This window comes from Orbilia oligospora, assembly GCF_000225545.1.
Source record: "Orbilia oligospora ATCC 24927 unplaced genomic scaffold scaffold00088, whole genome shotgun sequence".
Taxonomy (NCBI): domain Eukaryota; kingdom Fungi; phylum Ascomycota; class Orbiliomycetes; order Orbiliales; family Orbiliaceae; genus Orbilia; species Orbilia oligospora.
In genome coordinates, this window is record NW_011645645.1 from 106,846 (window position 1) to 126,719 (window position 19,874).

Below are 19,874 nucleotides of genomic sequence, written 5' to 3' on the forward strand. Positions count from 1 at the left end.
TACGAAATGGGCCATTTGGACCTGGAAGCAGCTCGGCCTTGCTTATGGCCTCAAACGGTTCAAGTCTAACGAGATCGAGAAAGGTCGACTTCAACAGATGCAAAAGAAACTGGATAGAATCCGTGCCAAACTCGATTGGGGTATCCCTCTTGAGCAGCTTCCAGTCATCGAGTTTGGAGACTTCCAGGAACATGCTCGCAACGGAAAAGCACTCATCGCGGTCGCTGGTGTCATTCATGACGTTAGTGATTTCATCAAAGATCATCCAGGTGGCAAGGCTATGATTAAATCTGGAATTGGAAAGGACGCAACTGCTATGTTCAACGGCGGTGTCTACAACCACTCCAACGCTGCCCACAACTTGCTTTCTACCATGAGAATTGGTGTCATCCGTGGAGGTTGCGAAATTGAAATATGGAAGCAGGCCCAGAGATAGAACAAGGACATTTTAGTAAGCCCTGCCAATTCCCAACGTCACATTATGGTCCACATGCTGACATTATCCCTTTTATCAGTTCGTCAACGACTCGACTGGTACCAAAATCATCCTAGCTGGCGTTCAGGTCACCAGAATCGCTGAACCTGTCCCTTGCTCCCAGTCAGCTTAGAAAGGACTTCTTCCTTTATTTTGTCGATCGTTGAGTGAACAAATCTTTACAAGTAGAAACTTCCGCGACCATATCATAAAACATCGCCGTCCGGCTTTTTGTGCATGGACAGCAATCAAGCTATTTCTATATTCTATTCACCGTTCTTGCATTAAATAATAGTGGAATGCCAAATTTTTTGGGCGCGCGGCCAAATCAAGATGAGTTATATGAGTTTAATATAGATATAGATAAATAACATCCATATCTCAAGTTTCGTTCTGATAGGAGCGGAGACGTGGTACGTAAACGACAGGAGAAAAATATGAAGCTCAGATTTAATATGGGTTCACCGGTAACTAGAGGACTCACAGGCGTCGGTAGCCTGAGAATAGTCCTATTTGTCGGGCTCATGTTCTAGCTGACATCAACCCATCGGAACCCTCCTTCCACCACTCCTAATTACCTAGGTATGTTGTTAACTAGGATAAAAATGTGCGAAAATGGTAGTAAAATTAAGCCTCTGTACCCTGATGGCACACGCGCAGCAGCTTCGCTATTTTAAACAGGCCATATAATGGGCCATTATGGAAGGACAGGGTGCTAAGAGGTTAGCAAAATCTCACAATAAAATACAATGTAGGGGTATTAAGCGGTTCGGAATGGGACAAAGTATTAATGTACGTGTGTCATTCAGTCGTAATTCTATCATAACAACAATAATGTAAACGAACATGTGTGTCTTAACTGTCTCGTGAACCAGCCGTGTTTCCTTCACCCCGCAACTAAGCTTTCCCAAATCGGCGTCTAGACCTCCGCCGTGCAGGTCCTTTCGATACCTTTTAAAGCCATGGCAGAACAGAGGTGCACTGTCTCGTGGTATGTTTGAGAATGCGGAGAGTACGCGGATAGGTGATTAAATACATGAAATACTTCAGTGAAATATGAATTTATTCCCATGAATTAGGTCAATCTTCTTATAAAATATTAACCTAGGATGAACGTGTTATACTCAATTGTGCGGCATTCCTGGTCTGTAACACCACGCATTTTGTGTAGAATATTTGTCTATATAGGCAGTAGAGCTGCAAAGAACATCAACCTATCCAGCTCAATTGTCTATATAATCAACTAGCCTAACCGAAATTCCGGAAAGCGTATGCGATGTCTTGAGCGTTATTAATAGCATCAACGGTTCTTTCAAATATTCCCTTATTTCTGCTTGGAGGAGTTGGCGGGCATTCAGAAACCCCACCAAGCTCGTTGTCCAGATCATTACTTGATGTCAGTTGTTTTAATTCGGATGGCTCTACTTCTGCCCTGAGAGTTATTGATGGGAGCCTCTAGATCAATACGAGGCTTTCGACAAAAACACCATTAAACGTATATTGGCAAGTACCAGTGCCAGTATTGATAACGAAACTTTTGTAAACCCATCTGATTAGGAGAATTGGCTTCGGTTATCTTGCTAGCCAGAATGCAGCTCCTTTACATAGCTCTGGTAGCTTCAAGAACCAGTTTTTTCTTCTTTTTTATTCGCTGCGTACAATGGTCAGAAGAGTTTTCACGCTTCCAAGTCTAGATTTTGCATGTCAGGATTTCCCCTTTTTTTATTTCTCTGACGATATCAAGCTAGCGTCTTAGGTACATAACATGCCTTCATTATATAAATTTATATATCATATATGACGAGTTGTTATACCTATATCTGGAAGAGCCATGTTATTTGGTCATCAATAACAGTTACTACACATACAACATGCTTGCAGAATACCTGCCCAAGTTCTAGTCAGAACTCAATAAAATTTGTCAGACACACCACTATTCATGCACGACAATTCCCCAGTTCACACATCCCAGCTAGCAAGAGAGTAGCTTAGGATTGCGAGTTTTTGGTGATCATAGTCCGGGCCTCAACCTTATTGAACATGTATGGTAGCACCTTAAGCACCAACCGCACAAGCTGTATCCCGAGCTCAAGCATATAGATTCAAAACCTGAGGCTATCAGGCGGCGGCTGCGCGAGGTGATTGAGGACGTATGGCAAGTCTGCGAGCGGACTACTTTGAGAAGCTTTTCAGTCCTATAAAGGATCATGATGCAGTGATTGCTGCCAATGGGTTGGTACGCTAAGCACTAGTTTTGTACACTGCACAAAAACTCTGATTTTGCACTATCATTTAATACAAGAATCAAGTAATTTTGTTTATTATTTTGTAACGCTATTAGCAATTAAATCTGTTTGCTTTTTCCGACCTTGTTGCGTTTGCAAAAGCGTGGATCTATAACTTCAGCCGTTATAATCAATCTGTTGGGCTAATTAAACCCGATTCTGTGCAGCGGTGGCATCAACAACGCCCAGTAATTTTCGAAATGGCCTGTTCATCGCACTTAAGTGAAGGGAAAGCGTCAATTGACAGTTCAATGGTCAGCCTTGCAACGAATTAAACAAACACATGGAACACCGCATCTCTATCGACTTTTGTCTCCTGTCACGGAGATGGCCTTTACCTCAGACATTTTCGATTTATTTCAGTATCGTTCTGAGGAAACTTTAAACATGAGCTCGTTAACTGTTTTACAACTAATTCTCTCTTCGACAAGTTCTCATCCCGTCAAAGAATACTTCAAGCCAGCATGGCAATTGCCGTCAATGAGTCTCTTCTCTCCCCCTATTTCCCGATATCCTCATCGGAAGAAAATACGGCTCCGGGTGTAGCCGCGCCGCGCAGGCGGCAAGGCCCCCGGAAGCCAGTATATGCAACGCAAAAAGAGAGCAAAATTAGAAGCAGAGCAGCCCAAGCAGCAAGAAAAGTGGAATCCAGCAGCGGTTTGAGAAACCAGATCCAATGTTCCGCTGCCATGGCCTTTGGGCTCCTGTAAGAAAATGGGCAACCTCAGCTGCAGTTCACAAAAGCCATCTCTAATTCGTACACTATAGACTTCCTTCCGATGAAATCTAAACCTACAATTAAAAGCTCAAACAACAAAAAGAGCGGGTCTAACAGCAGACTGCTTTTTGTTGGCTTTGCCTCCGGTTAGTTGAACGAGCTATCGTATAACTTTCTGTTTATTTGCTGTATATCCTAAGATATCGCTTTGTGGAGCCGATCCTATATCGTGAGGATTTACAACGTTTATCCTTTCCAACTTCCCAGCTCCCAAACAACATCACCGTCCTTTATCATGGCCGAGGCGCAGTGTGCCTCAACGTCATACGACAAAGTCTACACTCCGCAACCCATAAACTCCGAACTGAATTTTGATTATCTCGCATTTCCACCTCCAAATCCGATATATTTTGGCGGCCGAATGGCGTCGGCTTCGTCCCCTCTGACGAATTCGCCACGCACTTCAGTCACATCAATATCAACAATATCATCCTGGGGCTCGTATTTCGAAACCGCCGGCAATCAATCTTCCCTAAGTCCGTACGAGACCGAAGACACATTCACATTTCCAGCATGTTACGATTACAACCCTGCTTCGGAGAAACTAACATTTATCCATCTGGAACATTCAATAGAGGCGGAGGAAGACGATCCTCCTTTTTCTCCTACTGCAGCCGATGTTCCAATAGCTGTTACAACTGCCGCCGACCTGCCGGTGACAGCTATCGATGACATTCATCTCCTTCGAGCTGAACCTTCCCGACATGTCGACTACCTGTCGCATGGCTGGAAGGAAGAAGATATCTGGGCTTCCCGGAGGTATATGGTTGGGAAGAGGGAGGTCTACGATAATGCAGCTCGATTAGAGAATGCTTCTTGGAGAACATGGATGAAAGTGAAGAGAAAGTTGAGGACCGTATCTCCGGAAAAGATTGATTGGTATTGTAGATATTTTGACGATTCATTTGATAAATACATGCTAATCGGATTATAACAAATCAGGATGAAGGACTACAACTTCACTTGGCTGTACAGACCATTATCGACGGCTCCAGAGCGATCTTCTTTTTTCATATCTCCAACCCCCGAATGCTCGAGTGCTCTTAGAAATCATTCCTATCACAGGAACACCAAAAAGACCATCTTGAAGAAGAGAAGTATGCCCGAGGCCCTACTACAACGGTCTATTAGCAGTTCAAATCAATCACGGCAAGCCGCTGCTTCGATAAGATCACAGCAGTCGCAGAATCATCACAGATTATCCCCACTTGTTATGCCGAGCAGAGCAGTTTCGGGCTGCGCAACATATCAGTTTGTATCACACGCAGCTGGCAGCTGTGAGGGAACCAGCGAAACGACACCAGCTATGGATTCTGGCATACAATCCCCTTTATCTTCCCAGAAATATATTCATTTCAATGACAGAGTTGAGCAATGTATGGCCATCGAAGCCAAAAAAGAGGATGACGACATGGATGTTAATATGAGATTCGTTTACCAGGAGGATAATTCTTCTGATGAAGGTGGACTTTGCCTCGGCATTTCAAGTCGACCGAAGAATGGAGGCCAGAATTCCCGGGGAAGCCTATTGGAACCTCAGACCATCCAAAAACTCCCATCGACAACCCTCAAAACTGAAGTGGAACCATCTGAACTGAAACAATCAACATCGAGCAACGATCTGTCTGCCTTGCGGTTCGGTGCGAGTTCTTCAAGCTTATCCAAGTCTAGCCTGGGATCAGGGACCGCTTTTGCCTTCAACAAGGAAGATGAGGATGATCCTATCGAATGGGAACCCAAGTGGACCAATCGAAGGAACAACATCTCCCTAAACCGCAACAGATTCGGCGATTTCGACGAAGAGTATGGTGGTTTCTCCGAATGTCCACCCACCCCTTCTAGTGGCAGCGAAGGAATCTTTGGACGAGCTGTGGACACTGTCAACACTGCGCGTGACATTGCATACGTGTTCTGGAATGTCGGCTGGGCAAGTCGACAGTACCGTACCGACGCTCGATAGCCCGATCTTCACCTCACTCTCCTTTCAACCTCCCGAAATTAAAAATGATATATCTTATCACCTGTTTTTACCGTTGCTTTAGCATCAACGATCAATGCTATTAAAAAGGTAGGGGATTTGGTTGGCCGTCTGTTGCTATTGTTTTTTTCTTGTTCCTTATCCTCTCTATGTGGCTTTTCCTGCTACTAGTTACCTGGATTCTATGCCTGTTTACGCAAAATCCTGGAGCGATTGCGATTCTTAATGAGCACGAAAGCCCTCTATGCTTACTACCATTTCATCCAGTGTATCAATACAACCAAGCGATCCCACTGCTCCAGGGGAGTTTATCTATATATAACGAGTTCTTATATACGGTCTTGTGACCTGGCCAAGAACTATTTGTTTGCAGTCAGCTTCTTTAGTTATGGCGAACTGCAGAGAAGAAAGATGTAACGAGCTGTTAAAATCTGATGTGTGTGAGCAGTTTTCCCACTAACCTCTTCACTTTTTGTTCGCTACTACTTGTATCTTTTACAACTATGTACAATTTGGGGGCTCGTCTACCTGTATTACTTTTACTAAAAGCGAACTAGAAAATAAAATAAGAGATATGAAGTTTAATACCTCGGTTTCATGATCAATGCATATGGCATGACAAATCAATGCACCTTGTCTTATATTAAAGATAAAAGAACGCTAAACTTGTTGCCAAGATTGACAGTTTTGAGTACATGCCATCGCCGTCATCACGTAACGATCACCAGCCAGCCAGCAGTATTCATACTGTATATACAATAAAACTTGGTCGATTTGTTGTTGTTGGGGGCGGACGGGACATGGGGCCGCTCGCTGCAAAGTCCATGACGAAGTGAGTTGTCGCTGCAGTGATGTCGAAATTCTGGACACAAATGAGTTGGTGATACTGATGATGCCATTTTCTTAGGATGGGCTTGACGCCATTAGAAGGTCTTCCCGGTGGTTCGAGATCGAGAACTGTAGATCCAAGGTATCGGACGGAAGTATCGCTTCTGCGTGGTAGGGAAAACTAATCGTGATAAATCAGTCTGGATTTCATTACTCTTCGAGACCAGGCGAAAGTGATAAAATATCCTCTTAAGTGGAGCTTTCGCACGCGGAAGCTATTTTGAACTTGTCATCGGTACAGGCTGTCCCCCGCCCGGCAGTAGAAATCCATTACCCTGACATTGACGCTTGTAGGGCTTCAAAGCGCTCACCGGAACGACAGATTTCTCAGAAATTCTGGCGACGAATCCGCCAACAGCAGAGCCAACTCTTGCCGTCGAACTGTTTCTCGACAGGATTCTGGGATTCTTCGGGTCATATTGGTTAAAGTTAAGGGACGCGAGAGAGGGGTCGACGCTGTAGTTTTTGCTGGCGGTATCGGAGAAGGCAGTCCGAGGTTTCGAAAGATGATTATGAAGCGATTGGATGACTTGAACGGTAGCTCTGATGGTGTGGACGATGAAAAGAATCATGGGGGCGAAAGTCGCGAGGTTCCTATTCGATCGGTGATGGATTCGGAAAAGTTCGGCTCATGGTCTGCAAAACAAACGAGGAGGTAAGTAGATCTTTCTAATATTCATCTGCCTTGGTTAGTTGGTTGGTGGCTGATTACGCTTCTAGCTTGAGATGGCAGAAGGATTTCTTGAAGATAATAGTCTCTGGTAAGAGACAACCCGAGCCGTCTACTGATGATTGCGGTGTCGAGGCTTGTTGATCGACGGCTCCGGGATTGGGGTCGAAGATGGCTTGAGAGCAAGTTTTCTGAGGCGGTACTCCGTCATTTCCATAAGACCAGATTCGAGAGCGGAACGCTGATGCAAGAGCTGGGTGGCCGGAAATTCCTGTTTTTCCAAGAAAGTTTCCACTTCAGCTAGTGGCACCAATACCCAAGATACCCGTTCGCCAGGGTTTAGATTTCTCCCCCAAGGAGCGTCAAATCTTGAATACCCATCATCTGTTTGATTTAGAAGAAAAACCATAGAAATCAGGGTACCACTTTACCAGAAGATGCCATGTCATGACAATAAAATGGGAATTCCATCAAGCAATACCTTCAAAAGGGGAGTCATAGACAGGAGTCTAGATTCCAGAATAAGCAATAGCACCCAGTGGCCTGGAAACCAGCGGTCAGAATTTTCCATATCTTCTCCGCGTTAACATTACAACAATGCAAATATAGATGTTGGACTTTTCGCCCTTGAAAAATTCAAGATTGGTTGTGGCCATCACCTGAAGCAGTCAGTATACGACGACAAAGCTATCAGCTGGGCAACGTCTCTCAAGGGTTCATCCACCCGGATGATTGTCGGGGATGAGACCTCCACTACGAATTACATGTGCTGATTGGCGGGGGCTCACGGAATGTCGCTCCGACCAATAAAAAGCAACAAATTTACCCTATAGTTGCACCAAAATATAGCAGTCTCAGCCGCAACTATTAAAGCTAGCAAACCCTCGATCCCCCAACCGTACCCAAGCCTTGAGGTCTATGTCGAACTTACAAGGATTTTAGAAGTTGATCAGGCCATAGAATATGAACTGGGAGTTGTGCTCGTGCCGGCATGCATATTGCTGGGATCCCTAATATATCCCTCTTTACGTATAGGCCCTGCGGCTGCCACGAAATTCCCCGTTTTCGATATCCCGTGTACGGGCTTGCCACCGGTGGTCTTGTGGTTAGCCATATTAGTACACCCACGTTCTTGATCTAGCCCGTGTGCGAAAGTGGAATCGTAAATTGGAAGGCATCGCTGTCCAGAGTAGCTCTAGACCTTCGTATTCTCATCTATTGAGCAGGATCGAACGTATAGTAAGCTGCCAGCGGTTGTGTCAGACCCAAGCGTTCCATGCAGAGCTAATAATTAGGAGTTAGAGCACTTTCTTATTTGGCTGATGATTAAGGCTCCACACAGGTTTTGTTCTTCCAGAATCGATGAACGCCGCAAGATGCAATACGTAAGTACGCTTTGGCCACAACAATCGGAAATAAACACTTTACGCAGTCACGAACTGGACATTTTGTACAGACCTTACGAGACTGCTACTAGACTGTGGGATTCGTTGCATGGTTAGAGATGGCCAATACCAGTTCGCATATAGGCCAAGCTGGTACAGATGCGTGTGCATGTACAAACCAAGGCACCGAACTAGCAGCGGGAAATGCAGTATGTATAAACTATATTTCCGTATCCGCGAATTGCCGGTGATTTCCCAGCGTTTCTACAGATCAGAGTTGACCGTCAAAACCCTGAGCGGTTATTACACCATCCAGAACCTTATGTGTAATTACGGGAAGGGAGGATTTCTCAAGATCGATTAGCGGTTGATCAATTGACAGAGCGAAGGCGACATTGACCAGATATTATGTAGTACGTAGGTACATCGGGCTATTCGGCTGTCGACGAGGCCCTTTTCCCGTGGCCAGTGGGCAGCATAACCTTGCATATCTGGAGAGTGGACTTCGACGAATGAATCGTGGCTGGACCCGTGCAGGCTTGGCACATCAATACCAGTTTGACCAAGATGCGGCCATCATATAAGAACAATTGGATAAGCCCAAAAATCATCTGTCACCCGCTTTGATTATTAGCACAATCCGCCCACTGTATATACAGCAACACAATCGTACCGTCGCTGGTAATTCGAATTATAGCTCGTAAACGGGAACAAAATTGAAGAAATAGATGGAAGAAATCAACGAGTTGGGATTGGATTCATTGCCGGATGACAGTCCCGAGGAAACGACAAATTCCCAGAGTACACCCGGACCTCGGAAACGTGTGTATCAGTCGAGACGCAATAGTCGGGCCTGCGATGCTTGTAGGGCTCGTAAAACTAAGGTCAGTTGACAAGCCAGCTGCCTAATATTCATCTAGTTGGACTTCGGGTCACAAAAAGTCGAATTAACTCTATCTTTACGTTAGTGCGATGCCTCTACGACTCGAATCTGCCGATCTTGCACTTCGTGCACTTCTGCATCGCTTCTCTGCAGATTCACAGAGCCAGGGAATGGAAAGAAGATAGGACCTCTTAGGCAAGACGGCGGAAGCTGCAAGGATTTTTAACCACATATATAACTTCGTTCTAAGCAATGACTAATATAGGCGCCTACAAATGCTTGAAAAGACCATCGAGGAACTTAACGATAGGCTGAAACTTGCCGAAGTAAAACTCCAGAGCCCCTCGGTGTCTCAAGTAGGAAGTCATTCTACGGACGAAAAACCACCACATTCGCCTACCGCACAACAGCCACGGAGACTTTCATCCAATAGCAGTAGAGATGCTATTTTCCCTGGGTCAAACTCTACTCAATTCATGGATTCGGTTCAAGGATACATGAATGGTTTAGGCTACGATACATCACTTCTCGATACTCGAGGCCCCAACGAGGGGAAGTTGCAATCTACAAATACGACATTGCATGGCGAAACTCTGCAAATAAGAGATCTCCGTGCTCTATTGCCTACTAAAGAGAATGGTGAAAAACTTGTTACGATCTTCTATCAACATCTTAGGAGGTTAGGGCAAATGAATAATATAAAGTATAAGTTTTCAGTCGAAAGCAGCTCTGACATTGGCACAAACGTATCCTATAGGTATATGCCCGCCATGTGCTGGCCCGTCATCTACAAAAAATTTCAGCGGGCCTATGAGGCACCCATACTTGCCGAGGACCGACCATCAGTCACCGGGGTATTTTGTGTTCTCATGACGATCAATGCATGCGCCAGTATCTGTTCAGATAACTCGGATGTATTTGAAGTTCCCAATTACAGTTCGAAGTAAGATTATTACACTCCTTTCCTGCATTGGTGGATTACTGCTACACCGCTAACTTACCTCTTGATAGGCGGGGGTGGTACTTTTTGGAACTTGCAAGAAACTTTCATGACTTACGCCAACCCAACCACTCGTTATTTGATGTCGAAGGTAATTGGGTTCTTTCGTCGTCCGAACAGGAAATATATCAGCATGTTAACGTGATGATTGGGGGACCGGTTTTTAGTGTTGGCAATAATGGCCATGTACCTGGAAGTTGTCGCATTGCTTTACCCTTTACGGCTAACAGTGGAATATCTTGTGAGAGTTTGTAAAGACCTTCAACTTCATCGCAAACCAGCATACGAGAAGTTTAACCTGAGGCCTATGGAATCGGAGCATCGATCACGAATGTTCTGGTGTACGTTTCTTTTGGACCGAAAACTAGCCTTGCAATTAGGAACAACGCCAATGTTCGACGAAAAAGAAATTGAAATCAACGAACCTGGCAGTTATGAGACGAGCGATTTAGTTAAAAGGGAATCCAACATAGCAGACCCAGAAGGCCCAGAAAGTATAATGTTGATGAAAAGTCTCATCGGGGTTTCACGACTTATTGGGCAAATCTTTCGCCTAAACCCTCAAGAAGGCAGTATTGAACATCAAGTGGTCGTTATTGAACAACAATTAGGCGATATTGAAAACAGCTTCCCACAACATATATTGGATTGGGAAAGTTCTTCTCCATTAGATCCTATGTTTTTAGATGGTATTAACCCATTCACTCTATTCATTCTAGGTGACAGTAGTACATTTTTATACTGATTCCTTGCGTGTTTACAGCCGCGATGTTTGCTATGGCCACAAGGCTCTCACTCTACCGATACTTCACGGATGCAACCCTTACTCCTGACTTTAGAGCTCGCTGCTTTTTACAATGCCTCGAAGTGGCGAAGGCTACCGTGCAGTTACTTCGACGGACAATGAAATTTCCGGATTCGGAGAAAGCTTTCCGCTTACGCCAGAGTGGATTAACTTACCAGCATATCTTTAAAGCATCGACTATTCTGTTACTAGCCGCTTCGATCCTCCCTAATCCAGAAAACATCAGCTCTGAACTGCGTACTTGCATCGGAGTACTGCAGGTAGCAGCTCCAGTACGGCCTTCTGTTCTCCAGAACCTCCGTATTCTTGACAAACTTAGTGAAATCTTAAAGCAAGAGCCAATCCTTGAATGGAATGAAGGTCCCAAAACTAGCGATTCTGCCACGTTCCCGCCCCCTGACAACATGAGAGATCAAGATCATCCCTCAGATATGATTATTTAGCCAACAGGGGTGGCTAGCACGACAGTTCCTTCGACAGCAGTATGGCCGCAGGGTCCTGTGACCATGCCTCCAAACGGCATATCTTACTATACTAGTAATAAGTCTCCAATTGAGCCCAATTACAAGTTTCCGAACCTCACATCATCAGGTCCCGAAATTGAAATCAATACATGGCTCACCCAGGTTGATCCATCGTCATTGACGTTAATACAAAATATTATTCAGCGGGGAAACCTTGATTAATGCTTGATTTTGGCAGTATCGTGTGTTCTTTATCCCTACATGCGCTATGGAGGTAACATTTTGGGGTCCGGGGAGACACTAGTGATCAATTACTGTTTCCGAAAACTCGGATCTATTATATAGCATCTTCCTAGCGAGGATTCTTTCGCTTTTATCCTCCAATTTTTGTCATGCTATTCTTAGTTTTGGAGGCTCTAGAGTGCGGGAAGATTCTCGACCAAATTTTAGGAGCGCTTAAAGTGGAATGGAAACTATCTTGAGCGGAAGGATCGAGACAAAGTCGTAGATTGATAGAGATCTTCTGGTAATTCCCCTAATTTCATTGTCTCGTACAACAAACCCGGAAATACGTTGGATTTGATGAGGTAAGCCCGTAGACCGTTTACGTATATTCAGCACAACAAGAAGCAAAGTCGGTTTGAGGATCAATAATAATGGGATATCCTGAAAGGCTGCATAGGCCCACACCATTGCTCAAATAGATATAATTATGAGGAATATATATATTCTTGACTACGAAAACTAGAATAGCGTAGGCTGTGAGCGTGAGACCAGCTTACACATGTATACAACTAGTCCCCCATTATTTTCATATTATCATTAGCTAGGCTCCATGTGCCTCGTTCCCATACCTTGACTAATATTAATATATTGCAATCCTGATGGATATCCGAATGGAGCTTTCAACAGCACCAATTGGATTAGTTACAATCTGATGTTCATCAAACAACATTATCTTATATATTGCGGTCAAAAACCTCAAAGCCGGAATCGGATAATACGTGTACCAAGGAGTATATTGGTAGAAGGATAGTTCTTACGCTGTTTCTTTGAGAATCTGGAGAACTTTCATCCACTTGATTGCATGGAGCACTTCCTTTCGCAGCGTTCCCACTCGCATCTATTATATTACGGAAATTTCTTAGCTATATATATGACTAGATTCTGGCTGTATATCCTCCTAGGAGATGTGTGCCGCCGAAGAAGTTTTCCTACTCGGGATGGATCCGGCAACGAATGCCTCGCGTGGCAGCGATTATCTACTTGGTGGCCATATAATGTGCGGACTTTGGTATTTCTTTGTTGAGTTCCCCTTTGCTTGTGTTAGAGAAAGCCATCTGGGGTCGATATTTATAATCTTCAGACATAATTTGGCGGTCTGACAGGTCCTGTAGAATGCTGTACTCTTCGTTTGAGGACGTAGAATCGCCAAACACCGGGTTACAAGAGTATGGAGTCGCAATCTCAATAGGAATTATGTGGTAACCCTTCTCGCTTTTCGAGAGGATATGATTATCGCCGCTTATAGGTAGCGTGGGATTCAGTACAGACTTATCATATTTCATGAAGAAAAGGTTGTGGGGCGTCTGGATTATTTTTTTCTCTCTAAGAATGGCGGGGAATTCCGGTTCTTCCAATGGGTCGTTGCAGACAGGCAGACCCTCCTCCCTATACTTGCGGGTATGTATCGTGAAGGAATTAGATCTCATTCCAGATTCCTCAACTATGATGGGATATAGCAATGATTCCATAGCTCGATATGAGTTCGAGAGATCTAGAAGTACTAAGCAAATAAGAAAATCAAGCAAGAAATTAAATGGGAGGCTTTGTGGAACGCGAGGCTTTAATACGGAGTTCTAGAGGTGGAGAGAGATTGAGATGTTGACAGGAAGCATCCCCTTCTTTTATACTCCCAAACTTGTAGCTTCCTTCGCTAGTATTGACTTGATCTGCCTTGCTAATTATAGATTTTATGCAAGATCCTACCTCAGGGGAAAGATTGTCCATCAATTTCAACCGCGTTAATGCACGGATGAGTATTGATGCCGGTCACCGGCGTTATTCAGTTCTCCGAAGCTAAAACTTTAACGGCTCGTGAGCTTCCTGAGGTCAGAAAGCCTACGCCAAAAATAAGCGATATGTCGAGCGTTCAATTAGGTACTTATAGTTCGAACATGATATAACCTCGAAACTTGATAGACATCGGTACAATTGTAACTGTACATGTTTTATCCCTTGGTAGTTAGCTATTGTACTGTGTTGCGGAGTGTTGCAATTTTTGAGATAAGATTGGGTAAAGGCACCTGTGAGCTGCTATAACTGGTAATTAACGCTAACAGCCGTATAGTTGGTATCCTAACGAAATATAAATATGCCTATCCCCCTATCGAGAGCTTAAAAATAACATGCGCAATGCACATATTGGTCTTCTATACGGCTTACCCGCAATACGAAAATTAAATGAAGCTCATGAACATCTCGCTCTTTTTAATCTCGATATTGAGTTATTCCTCAATATCTGATGCTGGCGATGGGCTTCCATTATGTGTCGCCAACCGGTGCTCTAAACGTAAAATGCCACCGAGTAGCGATTCGCTAGCATCTACAACCACCACTACAATTATAAATTTCCCTGCGTCAACCTCTTCTATCCCGTATGCAGTCACGGTACAGCAAGATGCCGTTACCATTACCAAAACCGTCACTGCAGATCCACCAGAGCCTGAACCTATCATAAGTCCATTACCTAGCCCGATAAGGATGTTATCACTAAAACAATCACAGAGAGTGGAGAGACTATTACCAAGCCAGTTGATGGCTCTACAGAAGCCGCTGATACTCAAGAATCAAGCCTCACTACACGATATGTTTCATGTGGAAATTGAAACTAGGGCAAGCATATTAAGTCCCATATTTTAGATCTACCGTACAACTCAGCTAACAACTGCTGTAGTAGCGCAAAATATACATCTGGCAGATTAGGATTGTGGTCGCAGTTAATGCAAATGAATGGATAGATCCTGATGAGCAGGCTGCAGTTATTACATCTGACAATTTCATGGTCACAACGTCTTATAACCAGCCCCCACTGCGATACCCATTTCAAAGAGATCCGGTTAAGCTGAACAGTATCCAAGATAAATTTGCTAGTGTATCTAGAATATAGGATGCGAAATCAACAAGTCAGTCAGCTACAGTAGCAGGATAACACGTTAACTAGTGCTCCAGCTCGAACGTAATATTAGAAAACCGAAAATAATACCAGCCGGCACCAGTACTCCTCTTCTAGAGCAACAACGAGCATTGATGTTAGACTACAAGCACCATTTTACCACGAGTTAGAAAACTTTTCTGGGCTTCTAGGTTGATATTAAACAACGTGCTAACGATTGGGATGGAGATGGCGAGAGCAATAGTGATATTCTCCAAGGTTCTCATTTATTTCCTGCTACTTTAGACTATAAAGAATAGAACTAAATGAAAAATAAGCTTCATACCACCCGGTGTGTCTGAATCCCCTGAAAACAAATAAATTTTAGGAAATTGTAATGATAGGTATCCTATGGTAGTCCAAGCTGTGCCTTGGGGGTTATTTAATCATAAACCTAACTGTATGATAGGTAAGAGTCATGCTTTCACAGACATTTCCACTTGGAATTTAAAAGTTTTTGAATGATGAATTAAAAGCCACCCTTAGAAGAGTCTTATCAATATCCCACGTCACAAAACCAGAGATATTATTTGAGCATCCTAGCCATATTAGGTTAAAAGATGTTTTAAGAGATACTGCCTTGTTTTTGTAAGCTTGAGCTGTATATGTAGTAGGAATAAAATATTTTGTGGTTTAATTATATATTCGAAATATCTACATAATTATCAATATTTTATTAATGGAGGAGCAAGTAGTTATCAAAAGATTTTTAATGATGTTAAAATTTTTTAAAGAAATCAAAATCCCAAAAACAACTCTGTTATTGAGTCGCGTATTATATAGAGCGGTCTCTGCCACGAAGGGTATGTAGGTCTCTATAGGAGTATCGATTGATGATTTTCGATTGTTCTTCTAGTATAGAGGTGCCTCTATGAGATAGGTATAGGAGTAGCGAGAGTGCCAAGACTCTCGCTACGACCTGCCTCTACAGTAAGCTATGACCCGGCAATAGCTGCCTTTGAGGGTGGCTGCTCTACCACAGCAACAACAAACTCCTTTATTTCTAAATGTATATGTTAAACACCGCCTAATTTTTCGATTCATAGTAATATTTTCCCAGTAAAATATTATATTATTATTAGATATATGAGTGCCCAGAAAGTTCTATTAAAGATCCAAATAAAAACCAGAATTATCAAGAAACTTTTTAAAATCACATAAATTAAAGCCGAGTGCTATATTATCTGCAAACCAGGAAGTTACTTCAAATCAATTATTGGCTAAACACCAGCCATCGAAATGGACTCAGATTAAAGAGTTTAGTAGATTTCAAAAAACAATTACATTGTGTAAGTTCGCTCGTACGAAGGAAATCATGATAAAAATTATATAAAATAAGAGCCCGGTAAAAGTATACCAAGTATCAGTATGCATGGTGAACTGTTGTTTTATGTCTGGTGATATATTTTGATGTTTGGTAAAAGAACTTGAGGGTTAGGACTGTCTTTGCGAGAGTAATATAACAAGTTTGGATGGAAGTATTGAGGCTTTTTATATGTCAAATATCGTAGTCAAATAGGGCCTATACAGAACGAACGTCATATCCAGCTCCGACTAGCCTCGATTTACGTGTGTGTTAGCCATGTTGCGCCCGTATGATGTTAAAACCACACACCAAAGAAAATGGGTCTTTATTTTAGACATTTGTACGATCGTCGATCGTTAAGGTTGCATGCGCACTAATCTATTTTAAACACTCTGATATTATTGGCTATGATATACGTCCTAACTGCTACCTTCCAATGATCGTCTTGTAAACCAGTCGTCCGCGACGGAATCGGATGCAATACATAGTATAGTATAAACGAAGATCCATCGTCTATAAAGCATCATGGTTGCACTCGGGTTTTCAGTTAGCTACAGCCCGGCCAAAATGCCATGCAAAGATTCTTGATCTAAAAAGACGGTTATTAGCACTGCAGTAATGCGGGTGCAAGCATTATGCTGGTGGTGTGAGATGTGGAGGATTGTATCAAACCAAGGTTGCACAATTGCTGTGCATTGCAAAACACTGAACAGCTAGGCGCCCTTCTTCGAGGCCAGGTAGTTTTCGGGCTAACTTCTCCCCGATTTAGATCATGCAACAAATCCACGAAGGAAGTCTGAAGCACTATTCTGTGCTGTGCAGGTGCTGTGGAGATGCTGTGTGTGCAGCAGGCAGTGCTGCTATGCCAGCACCAGTGCGAGCATCAAATCATGATGAACCAATAAGAGTTGCGTTATGAGGCACGCCACGAGACGCCCAGGAACGCCCAGAAACGCCCAGAAACGCCTGAAATGAGAAGCAATCAAACCCATGATTTTAGACTATTCTTAAACCGGCAATATATTCTCCTAAAGTAGAGAAAAAATATCCTCCTAACTACAAAATCCGAATGTTTATAAAAATAAAAAAAAATATTTTTAAATTAAAAAAATATTTTATTACAATTATATAAAAAATAGTAGTAAGAAAAAAATTTAAAATAAAAAATTAATTTTTATATTTAAAATATTAATTTAATACATTTTATGATATTTAAAATTTAAAGTAAATTAATATATTAAATTATTATATAAATATTTCTATTTTTAATAAATTTATGGAGTTTTATGGCAGTTTTTAGATGGATTTAAAATTTTTTGAAAAATTGTATAAAACAGTTTGTTATTATTTTCAAGTTCACCAAAACAATTTGGATTTAAAATTTCAAGTCTATAAGTTTACGCAAAACAATTTGACAAAACCATCAAACCACTTCAAACCACTCTATTCTCATACTATAGGCAATTAAGGATTTATTAAATAAAAATGTTAAAATCAAAAAGAGGAAACAAAAGAAAACAAAAAAAAGAAACCAGGAACCTAATAATTCTAAAAATACATAAATTTAATTTACTTAACATTTATTAATTTTTAATATAAATATATTTCATTTTATATTCTTTTATATAATAAAAAGCATAACAAATTATTAAGTTATTAACTTTTATTTATAGCAATCACTATATACAACACAAGATTTCCTACAATACTAATAACTTTATTCAAATATATAAAATTAAACTTAAAAAAAAATTTTTTTTAATAAACAAATATTATTATAAACTTTAATTTATTATTTATAATATATTTATATTCTATTAATTAAATAATAATTTTATCCAAATTGATCTTTAAATTTTATCAGATATTAAAAACATATACTTAGTATATATATATAATTAATTTAACTAAATAATAAAAATTTTATAAAAAAAAATTTAAAATTAAATTAATTTAATATTTTTTAAATTATAAATTATATTTTAGTATATAAATTATAAATTTATATTATAATATCTAAAATTTAAGAAATAATTTTTATAAACCATTATTATATTTTTATAAAATTCTCTTCTAATTTCAATCCTTTTAGTTATTATAAACTAGACAGAATCTAAAATAAAAAGTATTAGTTTTAAAATTTAATTTATGTAATAAAAAGCTAAATATTTATAAAACAAAATTAAACAACAACAAAAATATTAAAAAAATATTAAAATATTTAAAACTAAATACTATTAATTTTACAAAACTAATAATACTAACAAAATAAAAATATTAAAAAAAATATTTATTATATCAGTCTTAATTAAACTTAAATGTAAATATTAAAAACTTTAATTAATAAAGTATTTAATTAAAATTTTATCAATTAATAAAAAAGAAATTTGGTTTAATAGAACACCTTAAATTTAACATCATAATATTTATATTATAGACAAAAAGTTCCCATCTTAATTTAAAAATAATTTTTATATCTTATTTTATTATTAAATTTTTTAACTATATTTATACCTAATATCTAATAAATACTTTATTTAAATTAATATATTTTTTAACATATTTAAAATATATTTAATCTATAATATATAATTTTTTAAAATATTTGTAATAAAAATTAATATATAATTCTAAATTAAATTTATTTATTTAAAAATATTTAAATTAACTAATTTTATATTTCTAAAATAAAACTACAAATCTAAAACTAAAATAAAAATATTTATTTTTAATTATAAATTAATATTAACTTATTACTTGAATCTTTAAATTTTAATTTAAAATTTAAGTAGGAATTAAATAATTAATAAAATAATTAAAGATAAATTTTTAATTTATAAATATTTATTAAAAATTTTAATAAATACTATTTTTTATATAAAAAATATTAAAAATATAATTATATTATAATACTATAATAAAAATTAATAGCTTTTATTATAAAATAATAAAAATTAATTTAAAAATAAATTAAAGAATTATTTATATAATTTTTATTTTAAATCTAAATTTAAAAAATAAAATATAACTATATATTCGTTTTTAAACATAATTTTAATATCAAAGATTACTAAATAAAAAAAAACAAAAATACCATTTTTAATTTAAATAAAATATAAATATATATTATTATATTTTATATTTTAAAACTTATTTTAAAAAACATTAAAAAATTTTGAGCTTAACCTTAATATAAAAAATCTAAACTAATTTTTTTTAATATTTAATTTTTTTTTTTTATAATATTTGTATTTATATATTTTATAATTTTTCAAACTTCGATTAAAAAATACATATATATATATTTATAAAATATATTATTAATAAAAACAAAAAACCATAATTTTAATAAAAATAACATAATTATTTTAGAAAATTTTAAAAGTAAAAAAATATTTATTATAAAATTTATTTTTCATTAAAGAATTTATTAAACTATGTATTTAAAAAGATTTAAAATAAATATTATAATATAAAATTTATTAATAATTTAAAATAATCCAATATAAATTTTAAGTTATTAATTATAAACCAAAAATATTTTCTAATAATCAAATTAAAAAGCTTTTAAAATAATTATAGAATAATTTATATTAATATAAAATAAAAATTAAATATTTAATTAAAACAAAATATTTAATATTTAATATATATAGCTATATAAGTTTTCACTTTCTTTTAAATTCATTTTAGTTTAAAAAACATTAAGACCAAAAATTAAATAAAAAATTAAAAAAATTATA

General features: G+C 38.9%; 8 protein-coding genes across 8 annotated transcripts; 7 read left to right on the forward strand and 1 right to left on the reverse strand.

Moving 5' to 3' along the window:
* Window positions 1-97: 97 nt before the first annotated feature.
* Window positions 98-436, forward strand: AOL_s00088g54 (uncharacterized protein; the record flags this gene model as incomplete). The annotated part of the gene is made up of 1 exon (XM_011125751.1): window positions 98-436. The coding sequence occupies one exon, from the start codon at window positions 98-100 to the stop codon at window positions 434-436; it is 339 nt and encodes a 112-aa protein (XP_011124053.1).
* A 2,788-nt stretch (window positions 437-3,224) lies between these two features.
* On the forward strand, window positions 3,225-3,550 carry AOL_s00088g55 (uncharacterized protein; the record flags this gene model as incomplete). Its single annotated transcript, XM_011125752.1, has 2 exons — window positions 3,225-3,466; window positions 3,529-3,550. The coding sequence occupies 2 exons, from the start codon at window positions 3,225-3,227 to the stop codon at window positions 3,548-3,550; spliced, it is 264 nt and encodes an 87-aa protein (XP_011124054.1).
* Window positions 3,551-3,773: 223 nt separating this feature from the next.
* AOL_s00088g56 (uncharacterized protein) lies at window positions 3,774-5,498 on the forward strand (the record flags this gene model as incomplete). The annotated part of the gene is made up of 2 exons (XM_011125753.1): window positions 3,774-4,417; window positions 4,481-5,498. The coding sequence occupies 2 exons, from the start codon at window positions 3,774-3,776 to the stop codon at window positions 5,496-5,498; spliced, it is 1,662 nt and encodes a 553-aa protein (XP_011124055.1).
* An 818-nt stretch (window positions 5,499-6,316) lies between these two features.
* On the forward strand, window positions 6,317-7,218 carry AOL_s00088g57 (uncharacterized protein; the record flags this gene model as incomplete). The annotated part of the gene is made up of 4 exons (XM_011125754.1): window positions 6,317-6,348; window positions 6,424-6,458; window positions 6,699-7,059; window positions 7,125-7,218. The coding sequence occupies 4 exons, from the start codon at window positions 6,317-6,319 to the stop codon at window positions 7,216-7,218; spliced, it is 522 nt and encodes a 173-aa protein (XP_011124056.1).
* A 2,399-nt stretch (window positions 7,219-9,617) lies between these two features.
* Window positions 9,618-10,289, forward strand: AOL_s00088g58 (uncharacterized protein; the record flags this gene model as incomplete). The annotated part of the gene is made up of 1 exon (XM_011125755.1): window positions 9,618-10,289. The coding sequence occupies one exon, from the start codon at window positions 9,618-9,620 to the stop codon at window positions 10,287-10,289; it is 672 nt and encodes a 223-aa protein (XP_011124057.1).
* A 231-nt stretch (window positions 10,290-10,520) lies between these two features.
* On the forward strand, window positions 10,521-11,590 carry AOL_s00088g59 (uncharacterized protein; the record flags this gene model as incomplete). The annotated part of the gene is made up of 2 exons (XM_011125756.1): window positions 10,521-11,031; window positions 11,106-11,590. 2 exons carry the CDS (start codon window positions 10,521-10,523, stop codon window positions 11,588-11,590), a joined length of 996 nt encoding a protein of 331 aa, XP_011124058.1.
* Window positions 11,591-12,873: 1,283 nt separating this feature from the next.
* AOL_s00088g60 (uncharacterized protein) lies at window positions 12,874-13,179 on the reverse strand (the record flags this gene model as incomplete). The annotated part of the gene is made up of 1 exon (XM_011125757.1): window positions 12,874-13,179. One exon carries the CDS (start codon window positions 13,177-13,179, stop codon window positions 12,874-12,876), a length of 306 nt encoding a protein of 101 aa, XP_011124059.1.
* Window positions 13,180-14,188: 1,009 nt separating this feature from the next.
* AOL_s00088g61 (uncharacterized protein) lies at window positions 14,189-14,488 on the forward strand (the record flags this gene model as incomplete). Its single annotated transcript, XM_011125758.1, has 1 exon — window positions 14,189-14,488. A coding segment is annotated over one exon (300 nt), but the record flags the coding sequence as incomplete, so codon positions are not given.
* Between the last annotated feature and the right edge of the window lie 5,386 nt (window positions 14,489-19,874).